Below are 12,246 nucleotides of genomic sequence, written 5' to 3' on the forward strand. Positions count from 1 at the left end.
GGATGTCTGTCCCACTCTCCCAGTCCAAGCCGAGCCCACCTGTATGTCCTGGAGTCACCATATTTTCTGCCCAGTCTGACAAAATCAGTGACCTTAACAGTGTGTAAAATGTGCCTAGTTGCTGTCCTTCCTTTATAAATCTGCTAGCAGTCTGAAAGGTTGGCCGAGTGGAACATGCAAAGCAGTAGCCATCTGAGGAGCAGAGTTAAGGCTAGTACAGAAAAGACTTTTCCTCCCAAAACACCTTCAGTGTTTGGAGAGGCTATTATGTCAATAAGTAAAGAATGTGCTACTGTGAAAAAGGTACAGGAACAAAAAAGAGTTGCCAAAAATAAAAAATATTGTAAGGTAAAAAATTTCATAAATGGGCCTAATAGTGGGATGGATATAACTGAAAACTAAGATGGTGATGAGGAAGACAGTCAAGAATAAATATACCAAAATAGCAAAGAAATACCTGTGCAAGTAGAATAGCTTGCTTCAAACAGATGAGATTTGTCCTCCCAACATCAAAACATATCACAAAACTACAGTAATTAAGTCCCTTTGAGGCCAGCACTGACTGGGATAAGCAAATAGATAAATGGGATGTAACAGGCCTTATTTCAAACTAATAGGTTGTTCACCAACTCCTAGTTGGATACCCTGCTATCCATTATGAAAAAGAAAAAAAGGTAAGTTCTCATCTTACACCATACTTAAATTTCAGATGAATTAAGTATTAAACATAAAAATTAAGTGAAACATGGGTTTCCCTGGGGATTCTAAGCCTAACTCCAAACTTGGAAGCTGCAAAGTTTGGCTTTGTGGCTCTACATGGAAAAAAAAAATAGAAGCTGCAAAGGAAAATATTTTACCTATTTGACTACATAAAAGCTTAAAATTACTACATAACAAGGTACTGTAAAAATAGTTAAAGGATAAATGGCAAATTAATAGAAAACACTTGCAACAAAGGGTTAATAAAACATAAAGAGAAAAAAAATCACCCCCCCCAAAAAAACCAGGCAGGCTGTGAACAGAATATTCACCGTAGAAAGGAAAAGGCTATATTGGAAATATGAACAGGTGTTCATTCTCCCTAATAGTTAAAAAAGGTGTTAAATGAAAACTAGTTACTTTTCATGTTTCGGACTGGCAAAAATTACAGCACGTTTGAGGTTATGAAGAAAGGATATTTTAAATTCTTGATAGTAATATAAGTTCAAGTATCTTTGAGGGCAAGTTGAACTTATCTATCAGTATTTTAAATATATGTGCTCTATGACCCATCAGCTCTCCCTCAGGAATTTGAACTTATGTAAATGTTCATCATAGCATTGTAGTATTTAAATACCAAAAATAAAGTAAATATGAAATTAGATGTCCTTCAGTAGGGCAATAGTTAAATAATTAGTAGGGCAATAAATTGTTACATCCACAGTAAAACATTGTGTTGTCATCAAAGAAAATGGGGTAGATTTGTATGAAGAGATGGGAAAATATGACTATCATATACAAATTTAAAAAAGCAGATTGTGGCCAGGCGCAGTGGCTCATGCCTGTAATCCTAGCACTTTGGGAGGCTAAGGTGAGTGGATCACCTGAGGTCAGGAGTTAGAGACCAGCCTGGCCAACATGGCAAAACCCCGTTTCTACTAAAAATACAAAAATTAGCCGGGCGTGGTGGCCATGCCTGTAATCCCAGCTACTCAGGAGGCTGAGGCAGGAGAATTGCTTGAACCTGAGGGGCGGAGGTTGCAGTGAGCCAAGATCGTGCCACTTCACTCCAACCTGGGCAAAAGAGCGAAACTCCGTCTCAGAAAAAAAAAAAAAAAAAAAAAAAAAAAAAAAAAAGCAGATTGCAGAATGGTGTATGTGAAATTTGATTCCCTTTGTGTATGTGTGTGTTTTTAAACCCATTGGTATGCTCATGTGTACATATATATGTCTGAGATGTCTATATAGTAGTAACGTATTATACCTCAAATTGTTCCTAGTGGTTATCTCTAGAGAGAGACATTGTTAAAGCCAGAACATGAGCTAGGGATGTTTTTCTGTATTGCCTTAGGGTTTGAATTCTTGAGCATGAGCATGTATTTCTCTTTAAGTTTGTAGAAATGTTGGAAAAGATCCCCTACACTGAGACATCTTCCTTCCACTGTCTTATCCATGCTCCTTGACCTGATGGGCTGCTGGCTGTGCTTCAGTGTTAGCTGCTCATCATTGTTTTGTCCCATTTACAGGGATCATCTTGTGTCATATCTTAGAAGGCCACCTGGAGGAAGCTGAGTACCGGCTGGAATTCCTGAAGGAGGTGCAGAAGTCCCTTGGGAAGTCTGAGGTCAGAGCTCCCTGGGGGTATGGGTTGCTCCAGGATGATGTCCTCTGCTGTCCTCCCACCCCCACTTTCCAATAGAAAGCATGCAAGGTGGCCTGGACCTTCACTTTGCCCTTGCCTATCAAATCTGCCCAGGCTGATATTGGCACTGAGACTCGGTCCTCTCTTCCACAGGTGCTAATTTTCCTTCAAGCCCTCCTGATGTCCAAGAAGCACAAGGGGGAGGAAGAGACCACAGCGCTCCTGAAGGAGGCAGTGGAGCTTCACTTCTCCAGCATGCAAGGCATCCCTCTTGGCTCTGAGTACTTTGAAAAGCTGGACCCGTACTTCCTGGTCTGCATTGCTAAGGAGTACTTGCTCTTCTGCCCCAAGCAGGTTAGGGGAAGGCCTGTCTTCATGGTGGGGGTCTGGAGTACAGGTTTGGATGGTGCCCACCTGAAGGACAGAGGCAAGGACCTTACTTGGCCAGTCACAAGTAAGGATGGGGTGAGCCTTGGGCAGCTGGGGAGCCCAGTGCTCTTCAAACTTGAACATACAGCACACAGGTCACCTGGGAGGTTGTTCCAGTACAGATTCTGACTCTACAGGGGGGTCTAAAACCCTGCATCTCTAACAGGCTCCCAAGTGATATGGATGCTGCTTGTCTAGGGACCACACTTGGAAGAACAGGGCACCGGCCCATGGCCCTGCCTTTATCCGAGATGAGAATTTGGCTTCCTTTTCCGCAGAAGCCCCCTAAGAAGTATGTTAGTCTTTACTTGTTTGTCCTGCTCTTCCAGCCAGTCAGGATTCTTTGTGACCAAGGATCATATTTTTATACACCTTAATATCCCCCCAGTGCCTTGTAATGAGTCATTCAGCAAATATTTATTGAGTGCATTTCTACATGCCAGATACCATTCTCGGTACTGGGGACACAACAGTGAACAAAACAAAGTTCCATAGTCTGGAGCTCGTGCTCTAAGCACTAGGTGATACAGAGGATAATAAATAAGTGTGGAATGAAGCAAAATTCCTTCACTGAGAGCATTTTCTGAGAGCTCCAGGAGTCTCTCTTAGAATAGGGCAAACCTACTCCCACCTCCACCGCCGTGTTCCCACAGCCCAGGTTACCAGGCCAGATCGTGTCTCCACTTCTTAAACAAGTCGCCGTGATCTTGAATCCTGTAGTCAAAGCAGCACCAGCTCTGATCGACCCCCTGTATTTGATGGCTCAGGTCAGGTATTACTCAGGTGAGCGGGGGATCCTGACAGCCAGGTGGGGCCTTGCAAACACCTGATGTAGCTTTGTGTCTGCAGGCTCCTTGCCTAGGATACTACACACATATACACACACACACACACACACACACACACACACACACACACACTCTCTCTCTCCTTGCCTGGGGTACTATGCACACACACACACACATGCATGCTCCTTGCCTGGGGTACTACACACACACACACACACATGCATGCTCCTTGCCTGGGGTACTACACACACACACACACACGTATGCACACACGTGCACACACACACAGGCACATGATCCTACAGGCCTGCCCACTCCCAGCCTCCATTCCCTAGTAAGCTTCCTGACCTCTCACCAGCAGGGGTCTCTCCCACCTAGGCCTTTGTGGATTTACTCATTTGATCTGTGCTGGTAATAGTTATTGAACTTCTTCTGAGATACAGTAGTACCAAAAATAGGCAAAAATTCCCTCATGGAGCTTGCATCTAGTAAGGGGAAATTGACAACTGAATGCAAGCTCCACGAGGGAGCACATCGTATTTTTTTGCTAGAACATGGTAATGCTATGGAAGAAGCTGAAACAGGGAAGTGATGCAGGGGTGGCAGGGTTGCAGTTTTGAAAAGGTATCCAGAAAGAACTTGTGGAGAAGTGAGAACCCTGTACCATGAGGCCTTCAGAGCCTCCAGGGGCCCTTTCACCTTCTCCCTTCTCAAGGCCCAGACCCTGGAGAGAAAGGGAAGGAGAGGGAAACTCTTCTATGGGTGCTCTATTGTCCTCTCTGATGCAGAGTCCTCCCTTGAAGTACTGTCTCCCTGTGGCCTCTCACCCAATCCTGCCTGCTTGGAAACCAGGCTGATCTGTGGTGTTCTGGGGGTGTCCAAAGGGATCAGAATACTGTGGCCATTTGTCTGTCTTCTGGCATTGCATCATGTGGGTTGCACTCCTGCTGAGAGCTTTCCTGTCTTCATCCTTGGTCCTCCCTATGTTCATTTGGGTGCCAGGTTTCCCCACAGCTTCAAGGTATCCTGGATACAAGGCCAGGGTGAGATAACTTCCCCTGGGTGCCGGCATCTGCCAGCAGATTTGGGCCCAAAGCAGTCTCCAGCTGTGTAGGTTGCCATGGTGACCTCTTCACATTTCCACAGCACATAAGAAGGAGCAGGGAGCTTGGGACCCAGAAACAGGTGCTCCCTACCCACCAGGTTATGGATCCCAAGTAGGAGTTGTTGAGAGACCTGACTGCAAGGGAAGAGAGTGCCCCTACCAACTCATCACACCCAACCCCTAGGCTGCTGCTACCACCCTGAAAGTGCCAGCCTGTCTGCAGGGAGGCCCCGCAGCCCTCAAGCCCCAGGGGGTTCAGAGCTGAAGCTCAGGAACCCAATAGGCCTGGACGTAAATGCCAACTTCGCCCCTTCCAAGCCGAGTGGCTTATATCACTGGAGCCCCAGGTACCACATCTGAAAAAACAAGAACAATAGCACCAACCTTGCAGGGCTGGGCAAGTAATAAATCAGACTTTCTAAAGTGTTTTGCAAGTATTGAACATAGAGCAGGAGCTTCTTAAATTGTAACTATTATAGTTGCTGTTACTACTAGGTTTTGTTTGCTCTTAGGTGTGGGAATTGAGACTTAATGTGTTCCCCTGAGCTTCTGGATGGAGCTGTGAAGTGACTTAGCTATCTCCCTGAGGGTTACAGAGACAAGAAGGGTGTTGCACTGAGGTTTGAGTTTCCTGTCGTTTGTCTGAGTCAAGGAAACAACTGTGTAGTCTTAATTTTAGAAATGGACCCCTGAGTGAAGCAGAACAAAACTGGCTAAAATACTCAACTTTGTATATTTCTGGGGAACAGGACATGTAAAATTCATTCTGCCCTTGCATATCAGGTCTTAGGAGCCCTTGGGAACCCTGCATGTAGAGGTTTGTGTATTATTTCTAGGAGAGCTAGAGAATGCCCAGAGCATCCTGCAGCGTTGCCTGGAGCTGGACCCCGCCTCCGTGGATGCCCATCTCCTCATGTGTCAGATCTACTTGGCTCAGGGCAACTTTGGCATGTGCTTCCACTGCTTAGAGCTGGGTGTCAGCCACAACTTCCAGGTGGGTGCCCTGTCATCCTCTCAGCATCCCAAAGCCCAGCTAGCTGTGGCCCCTGTTTGCCTTCTGAGAGTAGCCCCAGGGGCTAGCTGTGTCCCGTAGATCTTTCTGCTCGTCCAAAGGCAGGGGTAGGCTCAGTGGGCTCCTGAGGCTTTCTCTGACCTGGCTGCTGTGAGCAGCAGCAGTAGCAGCAGTGAACTGGAGCCCCACACTCTGCTGTGCTCCTCCTAGGTCCGAGATCACCCCCTCTACCACCTCATCAAGGCCAGGGCCCTCAACAAGGCTGGAGACTATCCAGAGGCCATAAAGACGCTGAAAATGGTCATCAAATTGCCAGCTCTGAAGAAGGAAGAAGGCAGAAAGTTCCTCAGGCCCTCAGTGCAGCCTAGCCAGCGGGCATCCATCTTATTGGAACTGGTGGAGGCCCTCCGGCTGAATGGGGAGCTAGTAAGAAATGCCGTGCTCTCTTCCCTGGGGACTGGGGCACACTGGAGGCTCAGGGTAGGCCCAGGAACCAGGTTCTTTGATTCCACCCACTGTTTACTTGTGCATCAAGTGAAGGGTCTGTTTGATTCCCATGTTTTAGCATGAGGCCACCAAGGTCATGCAGGACACCATCAATGAGTTCGGTGGCACACCAGAAGAGAACCGCATCACCATTGCCAACGTGGACTTGGTCCTGAGCAAGGGCAATGTGGACGTGGCGCTGAACATGCTAAGGAACATCTTGCCCAAGCAGTCCTGCTATATGGAAGCCAGAGAGAAGATGGCCAACATCTACCTGCAGACCCTCAGAGACAGGCGCCTCTACATCAGATGCTACCGGTAAGCCCCACAGGCAGCACAATGACAGCTTCTTCTGCAGTGGTATCTTAGGGAGTGTTTCCTTCAGATGGTATTTCTTCAACCTGGGTCTCCAGAATGTGTCCTTGGAGTGTAGTTGATGAATGTATGGAATTGTCCATGGGTTACAATTTGAGCATGAAAGGTCAGTAAGCCCTGTTCATGGATGAGGATACAGAATTGAATTGGCCCTGAGCCCTGCTTGCCTCCCCCTCACCTGCTTGCACATGGTAGTGGGAGACTGTAGGCCTGGTTCTCAGAGCAGACACACTGAAGCTCCAAGCTGCTGTCTCTGTATGATTTTGCACTGGGACCTCCAAGGCGCCTTCCTCATCCCTTTCTTCTGGCAGAGCTGCATCTAAGCAATTTAAAGTGGGAGGTGGGGATGCTGAGGGAGTAGGGAAGGCTATCCAGCAGTGGGAAACCAGTGAACAGTATGGAGGCACGGCCAGATTGGAGTTTTAGAAAGAGTGACATTGCTGCCTCATGGAGAGGGATCTGGAGGGATAGCGGGTAGAGTGAGAGGAACAGGTAGAGGGCCTGGCCATGGCCTAACTACAGAGATGGATGTGGAAAGCCTGACTTAGGTAGCTAGCACAGTGCCTCATTCACAGTGGACTTTCTATAAGTATTGATTGATGAATGAATGAATGTCAGCCAGAATCAGTGGGAAGGAAGTGAAGGAGATGATTTCAGGAACATGAGGTGTGTGCGAACCTGGGATAAGCTTTTGGTTACTCTTGCTTGCAGTGAGCTCTGTGAACATCTGCCTGGCCCCCACACCAGCCTGCTACTGGGCGATGCTTTAATGAGCATTCTGGAGGTAAGTGAGAGGCCTCACAGCCTTGCCAAGTGGCCTCCCAGTCTCCCTTCTCCAGTGGGAGAGAAGAGGAAGACCCAAAGACACTTTCCCCACCAGCCCGAGAAGGCCCTGGAGGTCTATGATGAGGCCTATAGACAGAACCCACATGACGCCTCCCTGGCCAGCAGAATTGGGCAAGCTTATGTGAAGGCCCACCAGTATACTGAGGTCAGGCTGGGCTAGGGTGTGAAGGGGCAGGGAGGGCCAGCCCAGCAGGGAAGGAGGAGGACGGTACCTGACTAGGGAGCTCTGGGTGGGAGGAGAGTAGCTGACTTTTCACTCAGCTCCTTGCTGAATGGGGTGCCAAGGGGAGAACTCAGCAACTCTCTGCCGCTGACCACACCTGCTTAAGCTGAGGGTTACACCCTGTGCCAGCTGGGAGGAGTGCCTTTTCACTTTAGGCTATGTTCTGGAGGGGCACACTGGTGTGATGGCTGCTGAGGGGAACATGGTGTCGGGCACTGAAGGGCAGAACCAGGCCAGAGGCTAATATTTACTGTTTGCACTAAGGCAATTGAGTATTATGAGGCTGCCCAGAAGATTAATGGACAGGACTTTCTGTGCTGCGATCTGGGCAAACTGCTCCTGAAGTTAAAGAAGGTCAATAAAGCAGAAAAAGTTTTGAAGCAGGCACTGGAACATGACATTGGTGAGGCAGCATTGTAACCCATTTCTAGCATTTGGAGCAGACATACTCCTCCCCCATTCCCCATTAGCTGAAGTCCTGATCCCAGCGCTCCCCACCAACACAGCTTCCCAGGAGCCAGTGAACTAACACTAATTTGAGTTTCCATTTAACAGTCCAAGACATCCCATCCATGATGAATGATGTTAAGTGCCTGCTTTTGCTGGCAAAGGTTTACAAGAGCCATAAAAAAGAAGCTGTGATAGAAACTTTGAACAAGGTAATTGACAGGTGGACTCAAGCTCTTTATCTGCCATCAGCTGATGGGGGCTGAAGGAGGAGGAAGGAGAGAGCTCCAGGTCTGGAAAGCCCCAGACCTCTTCCTTAAAAAAGGACCTAGGTTACACCTCTGACATCCACCTTCACTTATTTTCCCGTCCTGGTTCATTCAGTGATGGTACACTAATGTGCTCTGAGCTGTGGTGGGCTGGGAAAGGCAGGAAGTAAGAGAGTGCCTTTGTCCTCAAGGGTGATAGTAGAGATAATAAGGATGGTAATGACAATAGCTCCCATGCATTGAAAGCTCTGTGCTAGGTTCTGTAGGGTTTTTGCTTTCTTATTGAATGATCACAGTAGCCCTTTGTAATAAGCATTGTGACATTCCCATGTAACAGATAAGTCTCTAGGAGGTTGAGAAATGTGCCCAAAGTTGGGTTCAGTTGTGTTAGTCTGTATTCTGTTGGTGTATACCAGAATACTTGAAACTGGGTAATTCATACATTTTCTACAGTTCTAGAGGCTGAGAAGTCCAAGGTGGAGGAGCCACATCTGGTGAGATCCTTCCTGCTCAGGGGAAGGGGAACTCTCTAAAGAGTGCAGTGCAGGGCACCACATGGTGGGCGGGGGGCGCCGAGCATGCTAACATGCTTGCTCCAGTCTCTCATCCTCTTCTAATGAAGCCACCAGTTCCACTCCCATGATAACCCATTAATCCATTCATCCATGTGTAGTTTAATCCATTTATGAGGGCAGATCCCTCATGATCCAATCACCTCTCAAAGGCCCTAACTTTCAATACTGCCACATTGGGGATTAAGTTTCCAGGAAAGCTCATGACATTTGGGGGGCATGTTCAAACCATAGCAACGTCATATGTTGCTTATCAGCAGGGATATGGTTTTGTTGTGTGAACATCATAGAATGTACTTCCACATACCCAGATGGTATAGCTGACTTCACACCTAGGCTATCTAGTGTAGCCTATTGCTCTGAGTCTATAAACCTGCACAGCATGTTACTCTACTGAATACTGTAAGCAGTTGTAGCATCATGGTAAGTATTTGTGTATTTATACACAGCTAAACATAGAAAATGTACAGTAAAAATACAGTATTATAATCTTAAGGGACCAGCATCGTATATGTGGTCTGTCATTGACTGAAATGTTATGCAGCACGTGACTGTACCAGCAAGTGGTGGAGCTGAGATCTGAGCCAGGTCTGGCCTTTCCCAACCCATGCTCTTTGCACACTGGGCTGCCCCTGATCCGAGAGCCCCCGGCTATTCCTGTCATATCTTCCTCACTTTTTTCCCCCAGGGGTGTGGCCTCAAACTTGTTCCTGGAGTATGCTCTGTGCTTCTAGAGGGAGGGCCCACTCTCTGACTGTTTGAGATGATTTATCCCCTTGTTTACCACTGGATTCCCATTCCTCTTTTTGGCCCTCGGGGAGCCAAGTGCTGATTCCTACCCACGTCCTACAGCTTAACCCTGGCATCATCATTTCCTCTTGCCCTGATGTTCTCTGCTTACTCACCTGATCATTTGTGTGGTGAATATTTGTGGGTGCTTCCTCAAATTCCCAGCAGGGAGGCATACAGAACAGAACAGTCTACTGTGTGCCTTGGACACCTACTGTGTGCTAGTTCTAGCCTGTAGTGCAGTGAAGCAAATTAGACACAGAACCTCAAGGTGTGATGGAAGCAGGTAAACAGGCTAAGTACAAAAGCGTGTTTTGTTTGAGTCCTTTGCTTCTGCTCCTGCCCCCAGAGGCAGTGCCAGCTTGCCTCATGTGTACTCAGCCAGTGGCTTTGCCTATTCAGAGTGACCCAAATTTGCCCAAGGGCACTTAAGATGTCATTTTTCATACTTCTGGCTCTGAATTAAGAACTTAGGACTTTCTGTGAACTGGTATATCAGGCTCTGAGTTTCTGATCCTGGCTTGATTGGTTTCTCAAGGCCTTGGACCTCCAGTCTCGGATACTGAAGCGAGTTCCACTGGAGCAACCAGAAATGATTCCCTCCCAGAAGCAACTGGCAGCCTCTATCTGCATCCAATTTGCAGAGCACTACCTGGCAGAGAAAGAGTATGACAAGGCGGTACAGTCTTATAAGGATGTCTTCTCCTACTTGCCAACTGACAATAAGGTGAGTGGCCCTCAAAGCAAGAGGCTGCTTTCTCCCTCAGGGCACAATGACTTGCTGAGCTCACTGACCAGGTACAGGGGCCAGTTCCTTCTCCATTCTTCCCTGAGGAGTCACAGATATGATGGGCATGGGAGGCCAGCTAGCAGTGGCCTCTGGGGTAAGGTGCCTGCTCCTGCTGACCTGGGGCCTCACCTGCTGCAGCCCTTGGAGCAAGGCTCACCATGGATAGCCAAATGTGAAGGGTGTAGTGGGGAAGACATTGCTGAAAATCACGTTAGTCTGACATTTTCAAGTCCCCCTTGGAGGTGGGGAGATGACGAGGGTTGCAGCTGTCAGGGCACTTTGGGCATGAAGTGCAGGCTGAGCTTCCAAGAGGGCCTAGAGTTGTGAGGGAGGTGTGGCTCCAGATAAGGGAACCATAGTTGGAGTTCACGCTAACACAGTAGATGAAGAGCTTAGTGACCGATACATTCATTCATTTAATACTCAACTCATTTAACAGATACCTCATCTAATATGTGCCAAGTACTGTGCCCGGCTCTGGAGACATAGTGGGGCAAAGCTTGGTCACTGCCCACAGATTACCCTTGGGCAAGGGCATGTAGACGAGAGCACAGGCAGCGCTAATGCCATGCAATACATGCCTGCATGGGGATACAGGGCACCACTTGGAAGAATGGTACCTGCCCCAGAGTCTGGGGCACAGAGGGCTCTCAGAGCAGTGAGGCCAGAGGTGAAGCTGAAGGATGAAAATGTGTTAGCTTGGCCCAACTTTCAGAGGTTAGTAAGACACAGGGTATGACTGGAGAACTGCATGGGAGAAGGGGAAGGCCAGGACGTTCACTTGGGGAATTCGAGACATATTTTGAAGGCAGAGCTGATAGAAGTGGGGTGTGAGGGAAAGAGCTGTCAAGGATAACCCCAGGGGTTTCCCATGGTGTTTACTAGTTAGTTTATTATATCCGGCCTTGTCCCAGGTGATGCTGGAGCTGGCGCAGCTCTACCTGCTCCAGGGGCACCTGGACCTGTGTGAGCAGCACTGTGCCATCCTCTTGCAGACTGAGCAGAACCATGAGACCGCTTCTGTGGTAGGAAGCCCCCAGCACCCTCTCCCTCCCCTCCCTTCCTCCCTTCCCAGGGTCCCTGTGACCAGATGCAGGCTACTTCCTAGCCCCGTAACCTCAGATGCCTCACTGACACACCTCTGAGGAGCTGTCGGGCAGAGAGGACTCAGTGCTGCACCTACTCTGCCCTTTAGCCGGAAGCGGTAGGCTGGCTGGCAGTGGGCAGCATCAATCTCCTGGGCCAGTCTAAGGTGGGGTGAGGTTGATTCACCCCAGGGGAAAGCACATTCACTGTAGGTGAAGGCAAGGGTGGGACAGGTTCCTGGGGCTTCAGGAAAAGCCCTCCTCGGTCCTGCCTCTCTCTTCCCTATCATCCAGACCTCCTCTAGGGCTGGCCCAGGAGCAGAAGCTGAGCCCTTGCAGAGTAAGGAGGGGTCCTCATCCCTACCTCTATTGCCTGGCAGTTCTCAGAATGGGTGGAGAGGCTTCCCCTGTAGGCTGTCAAAAAGCCCCACTGGTCTCTACCACTAGTCTTACCTTCCCATGTACATCCTCAACCCAACTCTTCTTGCCCCTCACCTTGGGAAGTCCTCACCTTCTGGGTGGGGGCCTGAGAAACCCTCAGGCTTCTCCTGTGGCAGCTTCTCACAAGGCCTAGGGAGGCTGCCTTGCAAGTCCTTTTCTACCTTCCCTTCTTACCACCATCACCCCCATACCCCCCGCCTCCCCCTACACCCATACAAGCTGCCACTGTTGGGAAATCTGGAGCTTTG

The 12,246-nt window shown here is 48.6% G+C and overlaps 1 protein-coding gene across 24 annotated transcripts in view; it reads left to right on the forward strand.

Moving 5' to 3' along the window:
- TTC21A (tetratricopeptide repeat domain 21A) overlaps positions 1–12,246 on the forward strand; it is a 31,414-nt gene that overhangs the window by 15,344 nt on the left and 3,824 nt on the right. For 11 of the 24 annotated variants that reach the window (XR_008678019.2, XR_008678020.1, XM_055381298.2 and 8 more), the window contains 12 exons: positions 2,226–2,323; positions 2,495–2,695; positions 3,424–3,553; positions 5,500–5,657; positions 5,886–6,155; positions 6,241–6,479; positions 7,248–7,320; positions 7,417–7,527; positions 7,870–8,008; positions 8,161–8,264; positions 10,221–10,409; positions 11,387–11,497. Coding sequence is in view for 21 of the 24 variants with exons in the window: in XM_055381298.2 (XP_055237273.2) it covers positions 2,226–2,323; positions 2,495–2,695; positions 3,424–3,553; positions 5,500–5,657; positions 5,886–6,155; positions 6,241–6,479; positions 7,248–7,320; positions 7,417–7,527; positions 7,870–8,008; positions 8,161–8,264; positions 10,221–10,409; positions 11,387–11,497 (1,823 nt within the window). In the remaining 3 variants the exon portion in view is untranslated. The remainder of the gene's footprint in view (positions 1–2,225; positions 2,324–2,494; positions 2,696–3,423; positions 3,554–5,499; positions 5,658–5,885; positions 6,156–6,240; positions 6,480–7,247; positions 7,321–7,416; positions 7,528–7,869; positions 8,009–8,160; positions 8,265–10,220; positions 10,410–11,386; positions 11,498–12,246) is intronic. The other 13 variants (XR_004069862.2, XM_055381302.2, XM_055381303.1 and 10 more) reach the window with 7 other exon arrangements.

The sequence above is a fragment of the Gorilla gorilla genome, chromosome 2, assembly GCF_029281585.2.
Source record: "Gorilla gorilla gorilla isolate KB3781 chromosome 2, NHGRI_mGorGor1-v2.1_pri, whole genome shotgun sequence".
NCBI classification, from domain to species: Eukaryota; Metazoa; Chordata; class Mammalia; order Primates; family Hominidae; genus Gorilla; species Gorilla gorilla.